The 27,260-nt window shown below is 41.6% G+C and overlaps 1 protein-coding gene across 4 annotated transcripts in view; it reads right to left on the bottom strand.

Moving 5' to 3' along the window:
* Nucleotides 1-27,260, bottom strand: part of EFL1 (elongation factor like GTPase 1) — a 113,343-nt gene that overhangs the window by 10,064 nt on the left and 76,019 nt on the right. For all 4 annotated transcript variants that reach the window (XM_025271517.3, XM_025271520.3, XM_025271518.3 and 1 more), the window contains 3 exons: nt 18,722-18,853; nt 16,481-16,628; nt 8,929-9,914 (listed from right to left, as the gene is read on the bottom strand). In XM_025271517.3, coding sequence (XP_025127302.3) covers nt 8,929-9,914; nt 16,481-16,628; nt 18,722-18,853 — 1,266 coding nt within the window. The remainder of the gene's footprint in view (nt 1-8,928; nt 9,915-16,480; nt 16,629-18,721; nt 18,854-27,260) is intronic.

Raw genomic sequence — 27,260 nt, 5'->3', positions numbered from 1 at the left:
AATGGCCTGGACTGGTTGTGATCAGGGCTCTGGTTTTAATGACTACACTATAAATGTCTCAGCCTGTACTCCAGGCCCTTTATGACCTGGCAGGAACCCAACACCCCAGCTCCTGAAACGGCCAGACCCTAGTGCACGGACCCTACACGCTTAGCCAAGATAAACCGTGCACCGCCCACAGGGCACGTGTGAGGTTTTCCACTCTGAGCTCAGTTTCTCCAACTCAGAGCACACTCAGCCCAACTTTACAGTCAAATCCTTTCCATTGTTTAAAGCCCATTCAAAAACAACTTGTTCCACGAAGCACTCTGTGAGATCCTAAGATCAAAATAATCTCTTCACCATTTGGGCCTCACCTGTTCTTTTGTGGCATTATACATTCTTATGTATCAATACATATTTTCTTCTTCCAGGCTAGGCAGTAAGATTAGTCTGCAGATTCTACAATCTTTAGAGCTAAAGTTTGGCAATTAAAGTTGACTTTTTTTTTTTTCTTTTCTTCTGAATTAGCAAAGGAGGCAGTGGTTCATAGCAATGTTTTCTCTAATAGGAAACAATGTGAATTTCCAATGTGCAGATGATGGGAAGTAAACTACAGCATATCAGATTGACAGGATATTATGCAGAGGTTAAAATGCAAATTATGACTACTAAGTAGCCAAATGGAAGTGTGTTTATAAAGTAAATAACAAATGTAAAAAGCAAAACACCTAGCAGCCTCTAGCATAATATAAAAACAGCTATGCAAAATGTACTACTGTGGACAAAGATTGTACAAGAAAATGAAAAATGATGGGTTGATTTCCAAGAAGGAAGACTTTTCTTTCATCTTACGGTTTCTGTTACTCTTGGTGACACTTGTGGTTTAACTTCAACTAAGCACGCGCGCGCGCGCGCACACACACACACACACATACAGAAATCGGTGGGCACTTCTTATTCCTACTACACTAACTTCTCTTCCTTTTGTCACAGAACACCCAGACTGCTAAATCAAGCCAGTGCGGTTGACAGGATGCAGATGGTCTTCAACCAAACATGAGATAAAGTGCGCTGTGGACACAATGGGGAGTGTGGGCTGGTGGCTATAAGATAGATGGATTCAGCCACAAGTCTACAGGAAATGGATGTTAACCCTCACTCCCACCCAGGATGGATGTCCTGAGTTTAGAAGGATCAGTGCTTTGCTCACAGCTCTGTCCTTACTATGATACTCAGCTACTTAAAAACCCAGAAGGCACGGGATCAAATCCCAAGTTGACATGAAGTTGGCAAAGGTAATACATATTTTGACAGGATTAGGATCACTATCTAAGAACCCAATTTAACAAGACACAGTGTGGGTAAACGCAAGGTTTTACTGTTGGGTTCAGTCAACCAGTGGCCAGGATTAGAAATATAGGGCTGCACTTGCTATTGTTGGTGGTTAGTCGTTCCGTTGCGTCCAACTCTTTATGACCCCATGGACTGTAGCCCACCAAGCTCCTCTGTCCATGGGATTCTCCAGGGAAGAATACTGGAGTGGGTTGCCACTTCTGTTTCCAGGGTGTCTTTCCAGACCAGGAATAGAACCTGCATCTCCTGCATTGACAGGCAAATTCTTTACCATCCAGGAAGCCCATTAATGCTGCAGAACAGTTCCTAGAAAACCAACTAGAAAGGCATTTAAGTTCAATAGAAGCTTCTGGTGCTGCGGACAAAGACAGTTTAATATCTAGTTGATAAACAGAAAATTACTCCATCCGTCAAAGCTTATTTCAAAGTTCAGTCACTTTCAAAAGACTTACCTGGTTTTGAATTTTGCTATCCAAATGTCTCATAAAATTTCGCCAAAAATTTGTACTTATTCACTAAATTCAATTGTATTTTACTAATTTGTATTTTACTAATTTTTACTAATTGTATTTTACTAATTCTTTTTTTTTTGTTTTACAAAATCAAGCTCTTGTCACCTTAACTCATCTCTCAAAGCAGGAACCATGCTTAACACAGCATTGGCATATACAGCTCAATGAATTTTTGATACTAAATAGGCTTCTGATACATTAAAATACATATATTTATAACAGTATAAGCATTTATCCCTAAAATAAGACAGAACTACAATAACTGTAGATGTGATTAAAACTAATAGTATCTAACAGAAAAGTCATCTTTTATATGTGAAGTTCTCACCCAAAGATAAAAAACAATGAAAGCATGAATGACAGATGTAAACAGTTGGAAGAAGAAATATGAAGAGAGAAAATTTACTAGTTACATGATGATCAATTAAAAACACAAACCAATTCTGATGTCTATTCAAGCCCATTAAAAAAATTTTCACGGGTTAAAAAAATTCTAATAAAACTACACTGCTAGGAAAGTAGATTTTGCAAGTAAAGAAGGTCATTTTCTTGGTATTATTTCCCCAGACAAAACAATTTTAAGATGATTATTTTTTCTGTAATATTTCCCATTTTGACCATAATCAATTTTACACATTTATAAAAGGATTTCTAATTTCAGCAATCTTGTGTAGAAAAAAGTTTTAAGAGACTAACTCATCTTACTAAATAAAAAGGCCTGAACTTGTCCTTTTGTCAATTTTTGCCAATTCTTGGAGAGTTAAAGCAACTGGCAGGCTTCCCTGGTGGCTCAGAGGTAAAGAATCTGCCTGCAATGCGGGAGATGAGGATTTAGTCTCCAGGCCGAAGTCTTCCTGGAAGATCACTGACCATCCAGGTGGGAAGCAAAAAGTCTCAGGAATATAGAGATCTCCTCATTTCTTTCTCCAATCATAGGTGGTGATTTAGAAAGAAAAAGCAAAACGTAAGAGAACACAAGAGCTGACTACCCTGACAGACCTCCGATAATAAAAACCAGTTATCACAACCAAAGCATTCCCCCAAACAAGAGAAAACAGGTTTAGGAGGTAATTCTCTAGTTTAAGAAGGCTTCAAACCAATTAAAAAAAAAAAAAAGCAAATTCCAGATCAAATCTAAACACAGCTTTTTGTAAGGCAGTGGGTAGGGCAGTCGGTCTCTGAGAAATGTGTCACGAAGGCCAACCAGGGACAGTGGTACAAACTGTGCACAGTGGACCCTTGAACAACACAGATCTGCACTGTGTGGGTCCACTTATACATCCACTTATACACGGGTTTTTCTAAGTACATACTACGCTGTTGCTGTTTAGCCGCTCAGTTGTGTCTGACTCTTTATGACCCCATGGGCTGTAGCCCGCCAGGCTCCTCTGTCCATGGGATTCTCCAGGCAAGAACACTGGAGTGGGTGCCATTTCCTTTTCCAGGATCTTCCCAATCCAGGGATGGAACCCGTGTCTCTTACGTCTCCTGCTTTGGCAGGAGATTCTTTACCACTGAGCCACCTGGGAAGCCCAAGCACATCCTACAGTACTATACAACCCGCATCTGAATCCACACATAGGGAAGGCCAACTCTAAAGTAACATACGGATGTTCCGCTGCATGGTCAGTCAGTGCCCATAACCCCCGTGCTGTTCAAGGGTCAACTGTACTAACCCTTCTCCATGGTCACAGTTGAGATTTGTACCTGGATAAGGCAAGGCAAAGACGTGTTCTGCTTTTAAGGGAGAAGACGGCAAAGAACCCTGAGGGCTGAGATAAGCATCTCTTCCTAGAAAATGTCAGAACTGACTCTGTTGGCCAAGTGGAAAGTGCCAGGTGAAGATCAAAGAGCAGGATGACAAGAGATGCTCCAAGCACTGTGGGGCACATGCAAGGGCCTGGTGGTGATCTCCTGACACAAATGAACACATGGGCAGAGAGCACCAACTCCACAAAGGGACTCAACAGTTAGCTGGGGACTTCTGGTAAATGCCAACAGCTGAGCCTGGCTTCATTTGCTGTGCTGAAAAAGCTGTCTTCTCAGAAAGGTCAAATGCTGCTCCAAATGGATAATGCAAGGAGAGATGGCAATCTGGGGAGGAGACATGTTTTCCCGTTACCGTGGGAGTGCAGCGGAGAGACAGGCAGGCACAGACCTACGTGGACGCTGGACTTCAGGAAAGATCATTTCAAACACACAAAGGAAAAGAAAAAAAAGGACAAAACAGTTTTCAGGATAACAAACCCTAAGATGAAACTCCTTTTTGGGAGTAATGGGTGTATGAAAATATCAATCATGAATGATCCCAATGAGAAAAAAAGGAGGAAAAATCCTCCCCACCCAAAATAAAGCTGTCAGGTCACAGGAGGTACCTGCTGGGCCTCTGACTCCTGTTTTAAGAGGACAGACACAGGAGATGGGAGAAGAAGAGGAAGACAGCAACTAAGAATTGGGGAGAGGGGCACAGTATGTCCCAGATGGTGAAAACTAGAATAAGGTGAGCTGACCAAAATTACAGTTATAAGCAACAAAAGGGTCTTTTCCATGACTTTCAAAACAAGGCTGAGACACACTTACAATGTGGAGAGGCTAGTGTAATGTTACCAGAGGACAGTGGGATAGCAGAGGCTGGTTCTCCGTACCTACGTTAACTCCATTTTCCCCAACAAAGAGACTGGAGAAGAAACCAGAACAAGTAGAACAAGCCTCATAGAGGAAATGCTGAAGCTCAAGACAGCTGAGAAGTTGACAAGCAACTTCTTAAACCTTTTTGAACCTTCTCAAACAAGTTCAAGTCTCCAAGACCAGAAATGTATCCTGTGGTCTTAAAGAAATCTGCCCTTTTCAGAACTTATGCATAGCAGGGTAGCTGCCAAACTACACACTAAGTAACAAGTTTTTAAGGATAAAGGCATTGGATTCCATAAACTACAGACTAGAAAATCATATGCTAATTTCTTACAAAATTTTAAGAAAACATTATAAAGATTTGTATATATTTATACAAGCATGAGTTAAATGAAGACGTGGACTTTCTAACACAAAGTTGTTATCAATCTAAGCTTATTTCTTCTTCTAACATGGCTAGTAAGCTGGTAATGAGGGGAATGCTATATACAGAAAGGACCTCAACTTCATCAAAACATCTGATGCACTACTCTTCTTTTTTTGCATCATGGGGCATGCAGGATCTTAGCTGCCTGACCAGGGATTGAACCTGCACCCCCTGCAGTGCAGTGTGGAGTCCTAATCACTGGAGTGCCAGGGAAGTCCCTGATTCAATGCCTAGTGACCGTCCTTTCTCACCAGGACACTTAAAAAAAAAAACGAATCAATGTGTTGAGATTATGGTGTTGAGAATTTTCTTGGCCTTAAAACTGCCAAGCTTCCTTCATTATTGTTGTAATGTTCATTACTATTTTACACACACACACACACACAAAATCTAAGAAAAAAAAATTATATAGACCCAGTTTACTCATATGTAAATACAAGGGTTCTAGTGGGACTACCGAAAAAGGCAATGGCACCCCACTCCAGTACTCTTGCCTGGAAAATCCCATGGACGGCGGAGCCTGGTAGGCTGCAGTCCATGGGGTCGATAAGAGTCAGACACAACTGAGCGACTTTACTTTCACTTTTCACTTTCATGCATTGGAGAAGGAAATGGCAACCCACTCCAGTATTCTTGCCTGGAGAATCCCAGGGATGGGGGAGCCTGGTTGGCTTCCATCTATGGGATTGCACAGAGTCGGACACGACTGAAGCGACTTGGCGGCAGCAGCAGCAGCAGTGGGACTACATCACTTCAGTTACTGAAATTTAAATGAAGCTTTTGGGGGAACAAAATAGGAAGAACAACAACAACAAAAAAACTTATTAAAAAAAGAAATGAAGTTGATCCTAACTCCTCACAAGTTAATGACAAGATGCAACTGCTGAGACTGTGTTAAAGGAACGCTGTGCCACCCGTGGAGGGTAACAGCATGTCTGTGTTTGGTCCCAGTGAGACAGTATCTTAGGTTGCTTAATTTAAGAGGGAGGCTGACCAAATAAAGTATGTCTAAAGGACAGCAACTGGATTGATGAAAGGATTAAAAAAAAAATTCATATCCTGAAAACCAGCTGAAGGATATGGAGAGTTTTCCCCTGGATGTAAAACTAGAAAATAAATGCTCCCCTCAAACATATGAAGTGCTATGCATGTGAGAGGGACCAATGGTGGGATGAATGGCGAGACAGTGGCAGGAAACAAGACTTTTTGCTCAATATGAGAAAGAAACTTTTTAATCTCAGAACTGGCTGTGAGCTACTCATCCACAGAAGTATTCAAACAGAGTACCTGTCAGGGTAGGAGAGAGAGGAGGATACCTCTGAAGTCTTCTTCAAGGATCTGAAGGAATCAAGACTATCTGGTTCTAATTCTACCTTTACCTTTTAAATTAAGACGATTCAGCTGGCTTAAAACTCAACATTAAAAAAAAAAACAAAATAGGATCATGGCATCTGGCCCCATCATTTCATGGCAAATAGAAGGGGAGAAAGTGGAAATAGTGACAGATTTTCTTTTCTTGGGTTCCAAAACCACTGCAGACAAGGACTGCAGCCATGAAATTAAAAGACACTTGCTCCTTGGAAGAAAAGCAATGACAAACCTAGAAAGCATATTAAAAAGCAGAGATATCACTTTGCCAATCAAAGTCCATATAGTCAAAGCTATGGTTTTTCCAGCAGTCATGTATGGATGTGAGAGTTGGATCTGAAAGAAGGCTGAGTGCGAAAGAATTGATGCTTTTGAACTGTGGTGCTGGAGAAGACTCTTGAGAGTCCCTTGGACAGAAAGGAGATCAAACCAGTCAATCCCAAAGGAAATTAACCCTGAACATTAACTGGAAAGACAGATGTTGAAGCTACAAAACTGCAGCCACCTGACGTCAAGAGTCAGCTCCTTGCAAAAGATCCTGATGCTGGGAAAGACTGAAGGTGAAAGAAGAGGGCAGCAGAAGATGAGATGGTTAAACAGCATCACCGACTCAATGGACATGCTGCTTCTGCTGCTGCTAAGTCGCTTCAGTCGTGGCTGACTCTGTGCGACCCCACAGACGGCAGCCCACCAGGCTCCCCGTCCCTGGGATTCTCAGGAGTTTAAGCAAACTCCAGGAGACAGCGAAGGACAGAGGAGCCTGGTGTGCTGCAGTCCATGGGGACGCAAAAAGCTGGACATGATTTATCTACTGAACAACAATAACAATGGAAATGTGAAGAAAATCTGGGAATGGTCTAGACCAGTGTTTGCTGAACTCAACGATGGGTACCGTGAGATATTAACAGGATGCCATACTCAAGGTAGGCTGAGAAACACTGCATGTTCCAGGCCATACTGAGATCTGACACCTGGCACGAACCGACTTTAAGCCATCCAAGGGTGACCAAATCTCTGCCTTTGTTTAGCTCAACCGTTTTTGAAATGCTGCTATGCGTGCTCATTCCTTTCACAGGAACTTTACTGTGATGCAAGTCTAAATTTCTTTTGGGGGGGAGAAAACCCCCAACAACTTAGATTTATGCTTTTAGCAATTAATTAGCAAAAGAACCAAAGTAAAAGGAATGCAGAGTAAGCACATACTGACTCAAAGGACCTCAAAGCTAGAGAAAATCCAGCAGTTTGGTCCACTCGCTCAACCAGTGCAGGATCCTCCATCTGCACGCCTCACTGCAAAGCAGCTCCATGATCTCAGGGGGTAAGAGAACTACTGGGTGCCAGGCCTGGTTCTGGGGCCCATATCTGTGTTCTCATGTTACTCTCCACAACTTCCAATGAGTTGTATTACCTTCCTTTTTCAGAGATGAAAAAAATACATCTCAGTGAAGTAAAATCTTTCAAAAGTCAAAATAGCTACTGAGTCCTAGGCTCAACGTCTTCTGAAGAGATCTTAAACATTCTTCTCCCAAAGAGAAAAATCAGGAGCAGCATTTGGTATAATGTTAGCAGTGGATAAAGTCCTCAAGACTCCTCAGAAGAGACCCAGAATTCACAGACGCCCTTTGTGTTAGGGGCACAAGAGTGTTGTCTGACTCTTTGATTGTTGTCACAACTTTGCTTACCCAGACTGATATGGCGATTCTCTTGTGAAAAACTACTGCCCAGGTTTGGATGCTAATGTATATGAGCAGTTTAAACCTCACTTACCAGATCTTTCATTACAGAAATGAGTCTTTCTACTTTTGCAGAATAAAATATCCTTAGTTGTTCAACTTCCACTTCCTTGCCCCTAAGATTTTTATTTTACATTTAAGGCCTCTGGCTTTCCAAGATCTTGCTGTTGTTTAGTCGCTTAGGCATGTCTGACTCTTTATGAATCCACGGACTGTAGCCTGCTAGGCTCCTTTGTCCCTGGGATTCTCCAGGGAAGACTACTGGAGTGGGATGCTGTTTCCTTCTCTAGAGCATCTTCCCAAGCCAGGGATCAAACCTGCATCTCCTGCATTGACAAGAGGATTCTTTATCACTGAGCCACCTGGGAAATCCTATTCTAAGATCTTGTGCCATGTGCTCAGTTACTCAGCTGTGTCTGACTCTTTGTGACCCCAGGGACTATAGCCCACCAGGCTCCTCTGTACACAGAATTTTCCAGGTAAGAAAGCTGGAGTGGGTTGCCATTTCCTAGTCCAATGGCTTGGCTCTCCTGTTGATAAAAGATGCAGGAATCCTACGTGGCTGGAGCCCCACACCTTGATAAAACTGAGAACGCAGTAGCTGTGACAAGGATGCTGTTGGCCCCTCTTGGGCCCCTCAATTGCGAGCTACCCTTTCCTTTGGCTCGCAGAGTCTCATATTCTCTGCAGGGTCCTTCTTGCCTCACCCCATCGTGGCCTACCTCGAGGGACTAAGAGCCTGAGTTTGGGGCTGTGCGCTAATGCATGCAGGATGGCCCATGGGAGGTGGCTAAGATCTTAGTTCCTTGATAAATCAGATAACAATGTAGCTTCTGTGAAAACATATTAAATGCGCTTGGTTTTCTAACCTACAAGAGGTCACTACTACTCAGGGCATCTGTCTCTCCCTCTCCCGCCTTACCGAGAACATCGCTGGTGGCCATGATATCGCATGTGTACATCGCTGCCATCAGTCGCTGTGGCTTCACTTGCAGTGCGTAGCGACAGGCTTCCTTCATGGTGGCTATGAGCTGTCCTGAGAAGGGCCCGTAGCAGTCAGTGAGTGGAGACTCTCCTCTCTGGGAAGCCCTCTTCTCAAAGGGCTCAGAGCCATCGTCTTGCAGCTCCCGCTGTTCGTCTCCACCTGAGCGGGTGTCACTTTCCCCCTGTCCCTCCTTCGCCAGATCACCCGGTTCTTGATTCTGTTTATTACTTGCTGTCTGTTCTTCAAACTTGCTCAGGTCCCATTTTTCCAGGACAAAACACACACCCATGAGTGGCTCCTCGCACATGGGGCCAGAGAGGGTGGCTAGCTGGAAGCCGCTCACAATGCTGTTGCCCAGGTCTCGGTACCGACTGGCTTCTTTTGAAGCTTTGCCATCGAGGCCTGTCCACACTGAATTCTGAAAATCCTCACTTTTATTTACTAGTATGTTGGGCCCACATTTTCTTGGGCCAAATGACCAGATTTGGTCCACTGTGTTCCTCCACTTCCTCCCGGTGAGGTGGTGCTTGAGCTTTCCTTTGAATTCCCAGATTTTCTCTTGGGTCTTCTGATGGATCATCTGAGAATTATTTTTGCCCTCGTTTAGAGAGGACGTTAACTGCTCCATAGAACGAATCAGGTCACTGCTTTCTTCTAGAATCTGAGTGACCTCCTCTGGGAGCGGCAGGGCTCGGACGCTGAGTGTGGCAAGTTTGTTGGGAGTCGTCATGGTGATGAGCCCATCGGAGTCAACCTGGATTCCTTCAGGGATTTTGCTCTGATCCTCCTTTGTTTGGTGGATGACCGCAACTTTCTGTTGTTTGCCGATTTCTTCATTGACCATGTCGACTTTCGGGGGTTTTGTGATTGTTTCTCTGAATGGAATGATAGGTTCAGATACACTGATTTGAATCTTTGCAAACCTACAAAGTTGAGAGGAATAACACAAGGTTATCATCAAAATGGCATCAGAACTCCCATGGAACAATATTACATAATGAATATTCTGCAAAAATGCAGATATATAAAAATTATTTCACTAGGAAATACTGGTGATTTACAATCTATCAGAATTCAAAAACCGCTTTCATTTCAGATTGAAAAGACTACCTCTAGTGGGAAGAAATCTTCAGGGAGTTCCTTGCATATACCAGAATCTCACTGCTTTGTTCATTCATTCTCAAAACAAATAAACCATGTATTTAGATAAGACTGTTTTGAGTGGAGAATAAATGTTTTAATAAGATTGACATATTAATTCTTTAAAATAATATTTGCCAGTTGAAGAATCTGGATAAGGAAAGCTCAATGATGAAAACTTAATAACAGAGAGGAAAAAAAAAATTCACAGAACATCAGGATATCCTCTCAAATCCTGACAGTGTACTTGGCTTTGATGAGGCTCATGGTGAGGCCAAAAAGATCAAGGAGCTTGTTTAGAGCGGCCCTCTCCTAAAGAGCTTCTGCAATGATGGGAATGTTCCATACCTGTACTGTGATTACCGAGCCCTTGAAATGCAGCTAGTACAACTAGGGAAATCAAGTTTTATTTTTATTTCATTTTAATTACATTTAAATAGCCACACGTGGCTGCTGAATATCTGAAATGCGGCTAGTGTGACGGAGGGACTGAATTTTCAATCTTATTCAACTTTAGTATCTGGCCACTGTATTGGACCACAGAAGTCTTGACCCTCAGTGTGGCATCAGGTTCGGAAAGCCGCTTTTCTCACATGCCATCAAGTTTAGTTTCACCCTGCACTTTCTTTCAGACGAGTTATAAGTTCACCAAGGGCAGATTCTGGAAACTGGCATGGTTTGAGTCTGATGACGATAAAACCAGGCAATCTTTCTTTTTCTCTTATTTTCTGTCTACCTCATTCCCAGGTAATACTAAGGCTTTGGTCTGGTCTACCATTGGCAATGTGGATGGATATATGTATAAATGTACATATATATGTACATACATAAGCGCATATATATGTACACATATATACTATGAGATATCTCTGGATTCTGGAATAACGCTTTTTCCCTGGGAAATGTGATTCAATAAATTAAATACTGAAAGTAAAACGTTGTAAAATGCTTACTTTTGATTCTAGGTTTGTTTTTGCTTTCTACATTTTGCGGGTATAGGGCAGGTATTTGGTTTATCTGATTTTATACTTTTTGATACATTTGAAAATTCAATAAATGGCTTTCTAAAAATCATGTTATCACAAGTGGTTTTAGAATACAGAACCCAAAGAGAATCATAAAATGTGGAAGAAAATTAAAATGTTCTGAAAAAATATTCCCTTTCAAGGAAGATTTTGTTGCCAGTGAGTATGTTTAATTTCAAGGATTAGTTTATTCCAATGCTATATATATTGTTGCAGAATATACAGCAAGATGGATATCTACCTGACACTTTATTATTACTCTGACACTTGATGAAGGTGGCAGACACAGACAAACTGTAGTTCAATCTTACCTAAGAACTGGCACTTGTTTTGAAATATTCACATGCTCTGCACTGCCAGGGTTTAAAGAACCTTTAGCCTGAGATGTGAAATTTAAGATAGAATAACAATGAAAAAAGATGTGTGTATATTTGGCAAAACTAATACAATTATGTAAAGTTTAAAAAAAAAAAAAAAAAAAGATGTGTGTATATATATGTGTGTGTGTGTGTGTTCTTCCCACTAATCATTTATTATGTACGAGGCACTGTGGTACATGGTTCACATGTGTTACTTAGTAGGTATATTACTATACTCATTTTGTAGAGGAGAAAACCAAGTAAGAAAGATCAAATAATTTCTCCAAAGTTACAGAACAAGTAAGCTGGGTTTCAAGTCTAGGTCTGACCTCAGAATCAATGTGTTTAGCCATTATGCTATCCCGAAAAATCCAATTAAACAGCATACTAAAGAAGTAATTCACTACAATACTAAGTAGTTTTTATTACAGGTTATACAAATTGATTTGTATTAGGACATCTGCAAAAATATCACATTAAAAGTGGACGTGAGTCTGAGTGAACTCCGGGAGTTGGTGATGGACAGGGAGGCCTGGCGTGCTGCGATTCATGGGGTTGCAAAGAGTCGGACATGACTGAGCAACTGAACTGAACTCAACTGAATAGTGACTGAGACTGATTTGGAGGGGATAAAAACAGAGCGCAAGTAAAATTGTGAATGACAGTAACATAAGCCGAGAGAGAGGAATAGAGCTGCAGCTTTATTTAGGAAGTGGGTAACGGTATTAAACTGTGGTGCTGGAGAAGACTCTGGAGAGTCCCTTGGACTACAAGGAGATCCAACCAGTCAATCCTAAAGGAAATCAATTTTGAATATTCATCATAAGGACTGGAACTGAAGCTGAAGCTCCAATACTTTGGCCACCTGATGCAAAGAGCCAACTCACTGGAAAAGATCCTGATGCTGGGAAAGACTGAAGGCAGGAGGAGAAGGGGACAACAGAGGTCGAGATGGTTGGATGGCATCACTGACTCAATGAACATGAATTTGAGCAAGCTTTGGGGGATGGCAAATGACAGAGAAGCCTGGAGTGCTGCAGTCCATGGGGTCGCAGAGGTGGACACAAGTGAGTGACTGAACAATAACAAACGGAAATGATATAATTTAGACTTTTAAAAATCAGGCATCAGGACTTCACTGGTGGTTCAGTGGTTAAGACTTCACCTTCCAATGAAGGGGTGCAGGTTCGATCCCTTGTTGTGAAGCTAAGATCCCACAAGCTTCATGGGCCAAAAGGCCAGATGTAAACAATAGAAGCAACATTGTAACAAATTCAATAAAGACTTTTAAAATGGTCCAATAAACTTAAAAAAAAAAATCAGGCATCATCCTGGCAACTAAAAATTGGCACTTACCAAGAACATTGCCAATGAATGAACAACAAAGGCATTTGCCATCTGCCTCTACAGGAGATTGAACCCTGCTGCTATAGCTGTTGACCTTCAACAACCCCTGAGGGAGTTCAGGGTGGAGGGAGGCACTCTGTGCTCCAGGGAATCTGGTAGGACAGGTCTCTAGATAGTTGGATGTTTTTAGGAACAGATTTTATGATCTCAATCCTTGCATCTCCTCATATGTACAGAAGCCCTAAATCCCTTCATGATGACATCAGATCCTCATAACTAACAAAAAACCTTTTGTAAAATGAGTGCTTTGTGGTATCGAACTCCGCCTTCTCCAGAGCCTTATATATTGACTTTCCCCCAAGGCTGCTTTGGAGAAGTCTCTTAGAGCTATCTGAGATGCTGCCTCCCGGGCTGCAGTCCTCCTATTGTCCCAAATAAAACTTAACTCGCCACTCAAAAAAAAAAAAAAAAGTATCTAATAATCTATTCAACCATCTTTACAAATGCTAAATGGCATTCAGTAAAATTTAATATCTACTCCTGGTTTTTTAAAAACAAAAGCACTCAGAAATTTTAGAAATAGGAAAATGTTTTTAAAATTATCATTATTTAGAGAAAATAAGTTCATATACTGAGAACACTCAAGAAAACAGATTGCACAGCTACTGAAACTGTGAAAGTGAGTCCATCTATGACACTCTCCCATTTCCCTTGTATTATAAGGTCCAAAGGGCTAAAAGTCTCATTAGTCCTTCTAATTTCTAAGGTTTCCAAGAATTCTCCCACTTGTAAGTCATCACTTGTAAGATTAATTAGAATCACTCCACATCATGGAAAGGTTGGTGTATGTATGGTTGTCATACCTACAAAGTGTCTCAGAGCTAAAGGTTCTTTAAACCCTGGCAGTGCAGAGCATGTGAATGTTTCAAAACAAGTGCCAGAGGCTCAGACTACATTAGTAATCTTCCATGGCTTCCTGCCATATCTGAGCATTACTGCCTTGAGAGGTGGATGGTGAGAACTCTTGACAGTTTTGCTGGCCAAAAGACCACAGGTAGCCCCCTTGTCTCCCACACCTGTACTAATGCATTCCTGAACATGTGTGTCAAAGTCAAAAGGGCTTATATATTAGAAGGCAGGTTCTGTCTTAAAAAAAACAACCTTTAGAATTTTCTATACGTTCTTATTCTAAGTATAACTGCTAACTTTAACAGTCATATCGAATAGTACACAGGGCAAAACTAACTCCACTGATCTATGACTTGTCACAATGTGAACACTCACGTAAACCACTACTCAAGTTAGAAACATTACTAACCCTCAGAAGGCCCCCTCATGTGTTCTCCCAACCCCACAAATGTAACCACTATCTTGATTTTCACTGTAATCCATTTAAATTATTTTTTTATCACCTAAACATGTAACCCCTATACTACATACGTTCCGTTTGGCCTGCTTCTTGGACTTCATGTAAACAGAATCAAACTTATTTTTTTCAATTGTCTTCTTCTGCTCAACATTATGCTATGAGATTCATCCATGTCTGCATAGTTAGCTTGAGATTATTATATAAAATTCCATAATTTTTTATCCATTTCGAGTTTTTTTCAGCTTTTGCCTATTAAAATTTTTATTGCTATGAATATTTTTAAAAATTTATTTATTTTTAATTGAAGGATAACTGCTTTACAATATTGGTTTCATTTCTGCCATACATCAAGCTATGAATATCCTTGACACATCTGTCCACTGTGTGTTACATATAGACAGAATAGAAACAAGAGTGGATCTGCCAAGCTATGGGAAATAACTATCTCCTACCTCAGGAGATAACACCAAGTAATTGCTGACTTGAAGTAGAACTCTAAGTACCAAAAAGTATTATTTTTAAAGGCAAGTTAATGACCTGAGAAATGTAAGGTTACTTAACACTGGGTTTTAATTTGGTAGCAAAAAGAAAGAAAATAGTTCAAAAACTCCAAAAAATAACATTTTAATATTATTTAAAAAATGAAATAAAATAAACCCTCTGAGGGACTTTCCTGGTGGTTCAGTGGTTAAGAATCTACCTGCTAATGCAGGGGACACTGGTTTGATCCCTGGTTGGGGAACTAAACCCCTGTGGCAACTAAGCCCGTCCGCCACAACTACTGAGCCCAGGCAACCTACAGCCTGTGCTCTCCTCCAACAAGAGAAGCCACGGCAATGAGAAACCCGAGCGCCGTAACTAGAGAGGAGCCCCCACTGTCACAACCAGAGAAAGCCCGAGCACAGAAAAGAAGACCCAGCACAGCCAAAACTAAGTATGTAAATAAAATCTCTCTCACACACACACACACACACACAGAGAAAGAAAAAGAGAGAGATACAGAATATAAACCCCAAGTAGGTGGTGCTGCAGGAGCAGCTCTCCTTACTCTGCTGTATTAGTAGTAGTAGTAAAGCACAACTACAACAGCACCTACTACCACCACCACTGGTGCCACCACCACCAATTTTACTAGGTTGCTTTAAGAATTAAATGAGCCATGCAGACTTTAACAGTGACTGGTATGTAATATTTAGTAGGTAATTATGTTGATTACTTATAATTATTATTTAACTATAATGATGATGGTTATTAAAGTCCCAGAAAATTGAAAAACAAAAGGAAAGAAGGCCACTATAGGGCCATTCATCAAAGAAAAACAAATGATCAATAAATACATTAAAAAATGTTTCAGTATCATTACTAAGCACAGAAAGTGTATATTAACAATGAACAAACATTTGTCTTCCAGACTGATGAAAATATAAAAAATTATGATATACAGGGCTGCCAAAAGTTTGGGAAAAGGAACACTTCCAAATACATTTTGATAGTTACAGTGTAAACTGGTACAGACTTTAAGGATAATGTGGATCATAAGCCTAAAAAATATGCCAGCAATATAATATGCTACCTTCTGAGTTAGCAGTTGTTAGCAGTTAGCAGTTTATTTGAACCAAATAATCAGAGCTGTATATATAGATATCTGTAGATATTTGAGTATGCATAGAACAGACTAGGGATTTATCAACCCAAATGTAATGGTCATAATTATCTCTGCATGGTAACTGAATGATTCTTTTTATTCTTCTGTTATTTTCCTAATTGCTATAATAAACATATATTACCTTTCGAATAAAGAGGAAAAACACAGCTCACAAAAAGTTATTTGGGAATAGTTATGACTATTTTATGACACTTACATATCACTAGGATAGAAAAATATGAAGATTTACTGAAGGTCTGTACCACAGAGATGACATCAATAAGGAAGTCTATCCTAACTACAGCCTAAGTTCACAAAATATGATTTTGTTTTGTTGCCCTGACATGCTGTGTGTGTATATGCTTAAATACGTATTTATGAAAATATTTTATGACTTACACTAAAAATGCAAAATCATGCAAGTAGAGCAGTGAATACTATTAGTAAAATTAAATCTATGGTCCAATAACACAATAACAATTCATGTTTAAGTTGAGGGCACTTAATTTTTCTCCAACAACAAACAATAGTATAAGTTCAAGGGGTTTAGCAAACACTAAAGTATCCCATTGATTTGGGGGCTCCATCTCGGTCATCACCTAACCTTTCTTTTAAGTCATCCAGGCAGCGCTGAAGGTGGACTTCCCCTGCTGTGACTAAAACGTGCTCTCCTGTTTCCTGAATTAAAATCTGGACACAAGGATCAGCTTGGTTTAACAGCTTCATTCCTTTGACGAGTTGAGGCATTTCACCTAGATTAACAAAATGAAATACTGGTTAAATACAAGGTAAGGACTAACATAATCTAAAGACAGCATCCATGGGAAAACTCATGACAAATTCTGAAGGGAAAAGCATAATGTGATGAACTTTTACAATAATGGTTTACTCTGTTTTTCCAAATAATATAGCAATGTGAAGAAAACTATCTTCTAATAATTTATTTGTACAGACAGCTAACATGAGACACATGTCACAAACTTATCATCAAGGCTCCCAAAGCTGATCCATACCACTTCTTCAAACTCTCAGCAGATATAAATTACCATTATTACTTGTAAATCACCAAAATATATTACAAATGTATATATATGTAGAAATGTAACAGAACTCTTTCCATACAGTACCTATAAAACTATAAAATCAGTATTCTAATTAGTATGAGAAAAACTGAGGTCAGAAAAAAAAATCACCATCTTCATTTCATCAAAATCTGTGTAACTGGTAAGTGGCACTGTAAAAATTGATATCATGACTTAGTAAAGCCAATAACGCATGTCTTCCACTGGACTGTGTGTAACTTTGTGAGGTGCATTTTTCAGTAATAACAGTCACTAATATTAAGGGCTACAATAAATGGAGCCTAGAAACAGATCTGTGCAGCTATCTTACAAAGTGCTATGGTAAGGTTTTAAAAAATAATGAAGCCTCATTGTGGAAGGCAGACTCTAAGATGGCCCCAGGTCCCCCTCGTCTTCTGCTAGTCACCCTCCAGCGCAGTCCTCTCCCACAGGGAACCGGGCTGGCCCGCCGGACCAACACAATACTGCAGACTGGAATGTGACTCCTAAGGCAGGTCACAGAAGGCTTCTGCTTTAGTGTCCTGGACTCCTGGTGAAAGCCAGTCACCACACCGCACTCCAGGATCACCAAGCAGCCGTGAGGAGAGGTCCCTGTGGAGGAACCCAGGTCCCCAGTGAGCACCGACTTGTGAGACCCTGTGAGTGAACCACCTTGCAAGTCCAGGTACACCTTCAGATGGCTGCGGCCTGTGGTTACACACAACTACAACTGCATAAGGCCCCCTAACTGAACCCTTCCAGAACTCTTGACCAGAAGAATCGCCAAAAATAATAAAGGAGTAGTTACTGTTCTCTCAAGTCACCAAATTTTGGAGTAACATGTTAGGCAGTCCTAGGTAACGAAGACAATTATAAACCACAATCACAAGTGATTGGGCTGGCCAAAAAGTTCATTTGGGTTTCCCTGTACCATACTTATCTGTTAAGGGTCTCCGGGATCCTCAGTAGCTAGGATATGTCTCAGAACCTGGGGCAGAGACAAGCTTTCTGAAGGCCCAGCTCTGAGGAGAGAGGGGATATACAGATGCAGGGGCAGTGAGCTACTACACACGCCAACAGAAATCTGTGTTTGTGAGCAAATCACACGTTTGCTCTCTGGTTCCCCTAGAGCAGTCTGGAAGACACTCCACTGGCTACCCCTGAACGCTGGCAGCAGAGTCACAGGGAACCGGGGGTGAGTGACAGTCACAGGAAGTAAAGTACAAGAGTCAGTGAGGATTGGCCAGACACATGGTAGGAACCGAAGACTAAGTATTAGTTATTAATCCTATAGGGCCTGGTGTGTGTGGGTATCACACAGCCAGACAGAAAGGGGCAGGGAGTGCTTTCCAAACACAAAGGGAATGCCAGATGATCTAGCACGCCCACGGGGGAGCAGATGTGAATTCTGAATCAAGCAGTCTTGCATAAGATTCTAAAGAACCAGTCACATAAAACATGAGCCCTGCTGAGACACGACCCTGTGCCAGGGTTCTGGGGGATGCAGAGACGACCCTGTTTCTGCCATAAAGAAGAAGATAAAGTCTCCCTGGATAGCAAAGGTGCCTAAAGATGCCAGGTTCCTAAGATAGAGGTTAGATTCCCCTGGAAATGGTGGTGGTCTGTATGGTATTATGGCTCTGTAAGTTATATACCCCTGTTATATACCTCTAGGAAAATTCACAGTCTACTACTGAAACAAACCAGGAGAAACCAAGCATTAAATACATGCATTTAAAAAATATAACGAACATCACATGCTTTTAAAAACAAGGCCATCTTACTTGGGTGTTTCGGTTCAATAGCAACCCTCACAATAGGGGTGGCTTCGAAGTTGAGAGGTATGAACGGCGGGCAGGATGGTGAGGTACACAGTGTGGCTGACTTCAGCACGAAGTCCTGAAGGCCTCCAATTCCTGCAGGGAGGAAAAGACCCATGGAGTCAACAAAAGAAGACAAATTCTGAATTTATGTTAGAAAAATAACGTCAACCCAGTATATGTGTCACAAATAAAAAACACGTAAGAAATCAGGCTAAAATGTGACCACAGCAGTGATCCTGTCCAGATATGTATGTCTGAAGACATCAATTACTTTTTAAATTGGAACTCTAAAATTTTTAAATACATTAATTTGATGAAGATGAATCTCTACTGAAATAATCTCTTTTGCCAAATCGACTTGCATGTGGGTAAACAGAATTTTAGAGACTTTCAGACGAGAGTATCAGCTACCCCACGCTTCATCCCTCTCCTGCCCTGATCCACTTTAGGCTCCCAGCTGGGAGTTGCATAAGCTTCTAGAGCAGGGGTTTCCACGCTCTGGGCTGCATACTGGGATCTCCTGTCAGATCGGCTGGTGGCATCAGGCTAGAAATAAAGTGCACAATAAACATAATGTACTTGAATCATCCTGAAATCATCCCCACACCCCCAGTCTGTGAAAAAACTGTCTTCCATGACACTGGTCCCTGGTGCCAAAAAGGTTGGGGACCCCTGCTCTAAAGGATACATATTTGTCTTTGAACAGATAGGAACAGAGCGAATGCCTCCAAAAGTGAGATGAAGGGGTCATACTGAACCTCACATCCAGAGTAAGAGCAGACAACACTTTAGAACAAATTAAGAAACACATGGGCTGCCCTGATAGCTCAGCTGGTAGAGAATCCACCTGCAACGCAGAAGATCTGCTGGAGAAGGGATAGGCTACCCACTCCAGTATTCTTGGGCTTCCTTTGTTGGCTCAGCTGGTAAAGAATCCACCTGCAACGCGGGAGACCTGGGTGCGATCCCTGGGTTGGGACAATCCCCTGGAGAAAGGAAAGGCTACCCACTCCAGTATTCTTGCCTGTAGAATTCCATGGACTGTATAATCCATAGGGTAGCAAAGAGTCAGACACGACTGAACAACTTTCACTTTCACTTTAAGAAACACATAGAAGGGCCACTTTTATGCTTTTGGTTTCAGTTCAGTTCAGTTCAGTCGCTTAGTCGTGTCTGACTCTTTGTGACCCCATGAATCGCAGCACGCCAGGCCTCCCTGTCCATAAGGTAAACGTTAAAGAGGGCATGGAAGGAGAGGCCACCTGTTTTAGGAGAAAGTGACACAGGTGAAAGGGGCAGGGATATTCAAGCAGCATTCTGCTTCTCCATTTCCAGCTTAGAGACAAGCATGGAAAGGAAACAACTCTGCTGCTGTCAGCTGACAAATGGATGTAAAGGTACAGGGTGCTGGGTGCCGCACCATGGACCACCCATCGTGGAGGAGGGAACTGAAGCAGAGCTTTCTGACACACAAGCCCAGAAGGTGGCAGAGGTCTCTCTGAGTCTGATCACACAGGGTGAAAAGCCCCCTCCAGCTGCCCCTCCTGAAAGTCTCCAGGCATCACTCTCCCCACTACACTACAGGGTCACTCCAGCTATAGGAACACCTTCTTCACACTGGGCTGGAACATGTCTCCCCCATCTCTACACACTGTTCTGAGTTCCATTCCTCAAAGGTCCACAGAAAACGTGCTTCTTCCACTTTTACCAACTACCCTTTGGGTTTCAGAGGCATCTGTCAGGCCCTTTTAATCCCTTTCTGTCTCACACTAAACCTCATTAGGTCCTTTGACTTTAACTCATGACATGACCGCTAGAACTTTCCTGTGCAGGGGACCCTCTTCAGACTTATGTCTCCAAGGTGCCGCCGGTTCATTTCCTTGGTCAAGGTCTACACTTCTTACTGCTGTGCGTCCTGGCCCAGCACACAGAGACATCTATGCCTGGCCATGGCTTCCTGTTAACGTCCCTTACGTACCATGGCAGACTTGGGTCTGCCCAAGTTTCCATCAAGTCTACTAGAAATGACAACATCTGCCATGAATACAGGGGGTGAGGACAACCTCACAGTAAATAATCCCCCTCAAACCTCATCCATCCTGCTCTGACCTCTGGCAAGCAGGCACTTCCTTCCTGCTCAGATAGCACATAGTTTCAAGGAAAAGATAAATGCTGGTCTCTCCTCTGTGTCACCAGGGAAGCAGGCTGCAGATGGTCACTATATTCTGAACACTGTCTCTTTAAAACCTTCTGGTTTACATTTTTGCTGTTCTTGTTACTTAGATATGCCCAGATTTGTGAACATGATTGCAACTCCCCTAAAAACAGAAAAACAAAAAGTCAATATTCCTAGTCAAGATTAAGATTTTAAGGAAAAGATTATGCTCCAATGACAGTCATTGGAGTTATGTGGGTGAATCACAATAAAATGATTTAAAAATCACTTGGAGAATTTCTTGTTGCACTGTCAGATAATTATTAAGTATAGAACTTTATATTTATACAAAACACATTTTAAAACAAGCTTTCTGTTTTAAAAATGATGTCAGATCAGATCAGATCAGATCAGTTGCTCAGTTGTGTCCGACTCTTTGTGACCCCATGAATCGCAGCATGCCAGGCCTCCCTGTCCATCACCAACTCCTGGAGTTCACGGAGACTCACGTCCATCGAGTCAGCGATGCCATCCAGCCATCTCCTCCTCTGTCGTCCCCTTCTCCTCCTGCCCCCAATCCCTCCCAGCATCAGAGTCTTTTCCAATGAGTCAACTCTTCACATGAGGTGGCCAAAGTACTGGAGTTTCAGCTTTAGCATCATTCCTTCCAAAGAAATCCCAGGGCTGATCTCCTCCAGAATGGACTGGTTGGATCTCCTTGCAGTCCAAGGGACTCTCAAGAGTCTTCTCCAACACCACAGTTCAAAAGCATCAATTCTTCGGCGCTCAGCCTTCTTCACAGTCCAACTCTCACATCCATACATGACCACAGGAAAAACCATAGCCTTGACTAGACGGACCTTTGTTGGCAAAGTAATGTCTCTGCTTTTGAATATGCTATCTAGGCTGGTCATAACTTTCCTTCCAAGGAGTAAGCGTCTTTTAATTTCATGGCTGCAGTCACCATCTGCAGTGATTTTGGAGCCCAGAAAAATAAAATCTGACACTGTTTCCACTGTTTCCCCATCTATTTCCCATGAAGTGATGGGACCGGATGCTATGATCTTCGTTTTCTGAATGTTGAGCTTTAAGCCAACTTTTTCACTCTCCACTTTCACTTTCATCAAGAGGCTTTTGAGTTCCTCTTCACTTTCTGCCATAAGGGTGGTGTCATCTGCATATCTGAGGTTATTGATATTTCTCCCGCCAATCTTGATTCCAGTTTGTGTTTCTTCCAGTCCAGCGTTTCTCATGATGTACTCTGCATAGAAGTTAAATAAACAGGGTGACAATATACAGCCTTGACGAACTCCTTTTCCTATTTGGAATCAATCAGTTATTCCATGTCCAGTTCTAACTGTTGCTTCCTGACCTGCATACAAATTCAGATACAAAAAAAAAAAAAAACACCGGGAACTTCCCTGGCGGTCCAGTGCCTAATACTCTTTGCTCTCATTGCAGGGAGTTGGGGTTCGATCCCTGGTCAGGGAACTAGATCCCACAAGCTGCAACTAAGAATTTGCATGACGCAACTAAAGATCGTACATGCCACAACTAAGACCCAGTGCAGCCAAATAAATAAACAAACAAAAATTGAAAAAAATAAAACAAACCACCATACCCCCATGTAATACCATTCTAATATTGTCACTATATTCATTTGATATATTTCCCTTTTTAGTCCTTCCTCTATTGGCACACATAATTTACACTGTTATACTCTCCATATAGCATCACTGACTCAATGGACATGAATTTGAGCAAACTCTGGGATGCCTGACATGCTGTAGTTCATGGGGTCACAAAGAGTTGGACATGACTTAGTGACTGAACAACAATAACATTTTCATATAATTCTCTGCCCTTTTTTTTTTCCCCTATTTAAATCATGGAATTTTCACTTCACTTGTTTAAATCACAACTGTATCAGTTAAGGAGGAATGATTCCTTCACATACAGTACACCTGCTCAAGCATTTTTCAACTGAGATCAGGACTGAAGGACATGTTCCCTTCAGGGAATTATTGTAGAATTTTTGAAATAGGAGAAGTGATAGGCCAGAAAAAAAATATGTAAAATTAGCACTGCATGAATTTGTTTCAAGGATTAAAGAGGATGCAAAGTTTTTTTCATGCATATTTCTAAAAAAGCATATGATTTAAAGAAAAGGAAAAAAAAAACAAAACAGGCTGAGGAATATGGAGCAAACAGAATTTACTAAACAGCAAGAATTCTAGCTTGTTTTCATACAAACGCCAGTAACTTTTGTCTGACTGTAGATGAAGGATCCAAGTCCTTGCTGGTCCCAATTCTTCTCTATATAACAAGGAATATTAGCTATTTTGGGAGAGTGAACTCTAGCTTGGGCCTCCCAGGTAGCTCAGCGGTAAACAATCTGCTTGCCAATGCAGGAGATGCAAGAGACACCAGTTCAATCCCTGGGTTGGGAAGATCCCCTGGATGAGGAAGTGGTAACCCAATCCAATACTCCTGCCTGGGAAAGCCTATGGGCAGAGGAACCAATCGGGTTACCGTCCATGGGATCGTAAAGAATCAGACACGACTGAGCGTGCACTCATAAACTCCAGCTCACAGACTGGGGTGCCGCCCGAGTCAACACCGAGTTCTCCCGCTGGGCACACGGCCCTTAAGAGACTGCATACCATACCCTTCAAATGCTTCTTAATCAAAAATCAGCATTTTTGCAAACACTGTCAGACCAAAATTTTTTCCAGGCTGTCTCTGTTTCCTGTTACGAACGATTCCATTTTTAGTTTTTGAGAAACTACTACACTGCTGTCCAGTGGCTGTACCAATTCCCATTCACACCAATAGTGTAGAAGGGTTCCCTTTCCTCCACATCCTCACCAACATTTGTTATCTGTGTTGTTTTTGATGATGGCCATTCTGACAGGTGTGAGGTGGTGTCTCATGATGCTTCTGATTTGCGCTTCTCTGATAATTAGTGATGCTGAGCATCTTTTCAAGGGTCTGTCGGCCATCTGTTTCCCCTTTGGAATATCTATTTAATTCTTTGGCCCATGTTTTTAGTCACGTTGATGTTTATGTTGAGTTATACTAGCTGTTTATATATGTTCGATATTAACCCCTTATTGGTCATATCATTCGCATATGATGATACGCAAAAAGATATAAAAAAAATAAAAAGTAAATGTGTTATTTACAGTAGCCAAGATCTGGAAGCATATCTTGGCTATGAATGGATAAAGACTGTATGTATATAATGGAATACTACTAAGCCATAAAAAGAATGAAAATATTGCCATTTGCAGCAACATGGAAGCACTCGGAGGGCATTATGCTAACTGAAATAAGTCAGAGAAAGACAAATACTGTATGATATCACTTATTCTTGGAATCTAAAAAGTACAACAAACAAAGAAGCAGACTCCCAGATATGGAGAACAAACTAGTGGCTCCCAGTGGGGAGGGACGGGGCAATACAGAGGAGGGGGAGGACACGGCACAGAATTACTGCATGTACAATAGGCATAAGGATGTAGTATACCACAGGGGGAGTAGAGTCAATATGTTATAATAACTGTAAATGGAAAGTAACCTTTAATATCTGTATACAAATTGTTTAAAAAGTATTCCATAAACAAGCAACATAAAGGGACACAGCTTTTATGATGTGAGACTGAAAATACTGTGTGGGGTTGGAGAGACCAGTGGGCCTTTTGTCGACAACTGTTTTCCTTTAACGACCCCCTGCTGCACAGGTTGAATCAGTCGAAAATGAGGTCACACTGGCAGCAGGAACATGGTGAAGTCACTACTGAGTTCTAACGCCGCTTCGTGGGGATGAGACTGTGAGCTGTCTGGACCGAGGACGGCATTACTATCTTTAGCAAAGTTTAGATGTGTAAAGTGCTCTTTCATTGCCAGTATAAAAATATTATTGGAATTGAAAAAAAAAAAAAAAAAAAAAAGAACTTTGTGGTAAAACATGTTAGGGCTCTAGACAGAATATGGTCACCTAATCTCCAAAGTTTTATTTCAGGCCAACTTTAACATCACTTCACCCAAAACCACCAGCCTGTTCCTCTTAAATTGTTTAATAAGCCCAAGTTAATGGATTCCTTTAAATCTTCACAGTAAATCCAAGGTATGTACCATGGATGTCTGTAGAGCCTCAGGCCTGTGACAGTAATAAACACTGCTTTAGAAGACACAAGAGGGTTAGACAACTATCACACACAAAAAATGTCTTTTCTAAAGTACAGGTTCGCAGTGTAGTTGTTGAGAACCCAGAAAACCTTTGTTATGGTCCTTCTGTCTTTGAACACCAAGGAAGCTCACATCCTCTGCCTCTCATTCATGTCTTTATTCTGCACCTTTCCCATCAAACTCGGATTCTACTCTCTGTGAGTCAAAGGCTATCAGGGGGTCCATGTGCTTTATAACCCTTGTCATGGAGGCAGCAGGCAGGCAGCTATGATAGAATAAATGAGAAATGGGCCTTTTCCAAGCCTGCTTGCCTAGCATCTCCAGCACAGACCAGTACTGCTAACGTTTTCAGAGGATTATCAAGTCTGTCCATTATGCTAAACACGTTTCTTAAATCAACTGCCCTTTAGCTTCTTGGTGTTATAGGAGGCCCAAGGGAAAACTCTCGCAAAATGACATCATTGTGTCAGGATTTTTTTTTCTTCTCCTAGGGACAGATGGAGCTCATAACCAGCTAATAACAGTTTTTAAGAAAGTCATCAGGATCTGGGGCCTTTTTCTCAACATAGAGACTACAATAAATGGAAAATGTAACACCTTAAGAATCAAAGCCTTTTTTTTTTTTTTTTTTTAAAGCACTGTGTAGGCTTGCTGTCTTTGTCTATACTTGAGAACAGGTGGAAACTTGGCGACAGGGTCCTGAACCAGGTTAAGGGAGCTATAATTAGGGTCCACTGTGGAGTTTCAATTTGTGCATCAGGACCACTTTCATTTATGCCCCCAACCACCATTCCTGTGAAACAGTATCACTTGGTAGAGCTGGCCCTCACCAAGGGAATTAACATGGTTGGAAGGGTCTAGGATTCAACAGGGGAAGAAATTTCATCTTGGACCTGGAGGCAACAGAGTACCTGAATGGTGCGGAATGGTGTATCTCAAGGTGAATGAAAGGGCAGTCAGTATAAAACAGTCTTCTGGTTGTCTCTTGGCATGTGATGTCATGATAAAGAATCTACTGATGCTAACCTGGGAGAAAGGATGATGCACATAATTAAAATATTTGAAAACAACATTTTCCATTAGAACGGAAATATACGTAAAGGACTATGGGGAAGGAACCCAGCATATATTAATGCAAAAGAGCTGGGATGCAATGGGAACCCAAAGTGGTTTCAGAATACCTGGTGCATAGAACACTGTTGGGGGGCACTGAAACAGGAGGCTGAACGACAGCAGAGACAGATTGTCAAGAGATGTGCATATCAACCTGAGTTTTGACTTGACTCTGAAGGGTGTGGATGTGGAAGACCGCAGATGAACTAGAGAAGCGAGGGTAAGCTGTCAAGTCTTGGTGGTTACTTAGGAATTGGAAAGAAGGGACAAGGAGAAACGAGGATGCAATCCAGATTTCTAACTTGGAAAACTAAGCAGATGATTACTTAGTCAAAGCATTTCTCAACTCTTGAGGTTCATAATTTTTTCCTACCATTTTTACTAGTTCTTTATGTAATAAACACTTTAACCCATCACATTTTTTCCTTCAGACTACAATTTCCCCGTTTATTTTGCTTCTATTTTTTCTTTTTAGTATCTTTTTGAGCTTTTTCTATTTGGCGTCTAAACTCCACAGCTTATAAAGTTGTGCTTTCAAAGAACTGAAATTGATTCAATATTCAGTTACTTTTCTAATAACTTAGGTTTAAGGGCAGGGCACAACTGGGCACTTCATAAAGTTTCTTCAATGAACAGGTAAACCTGGGGGACTTCCCAGGTGGTCCAGTGGTTAAGACTCTGAGCTTCCACTGCAGGGGGCATGATCCCTGGTCAGGGAACTAAGATCTCCATGCCATGTGCAGCCAAAAAATAGGGGGGAAAAAATCTGAAGGGGGACAAAGGCAGATGAACAAGCAATCACAATGTAATGTAGTAAGTGTCGCAACAGGAACAATACAAGGTGTGTTGATGTGGGGAGAGAAACTGAGAAGTTACAGACTTCCCAGGGAAGCTGACACTCAGGAGTATCTGAGATAACTCTGAGTGCTGAGTGGGGGAAATGGCAACAGCGGAGGCCCAGGTGAGAATCCAGTCATTACCTACAGCTGCAGTGAGGACCAGAAAGCAGGAATGAAGAGACATCGGCACCGGTCACGCCCG

Source organism: Bubalus bubalis, chromosome 20 (assembly GCF_019923935.1).
Source record: "Bubalus bubalis isolate 160015118507 breed Murrah chromosome 20, NDDB_SH_1, whole genome shotgun sequence".
NCBI classification, from domain to species: domain Eukaryota; kingdom Metazoa; phylum Chordata; class Mammalia; order Artiodactyla; family Bovidae; genus Bubalus; species Bubalus bubalis.
This window is presented reverse-complemented; position numbering and strand designations above follow the sequence as displayed.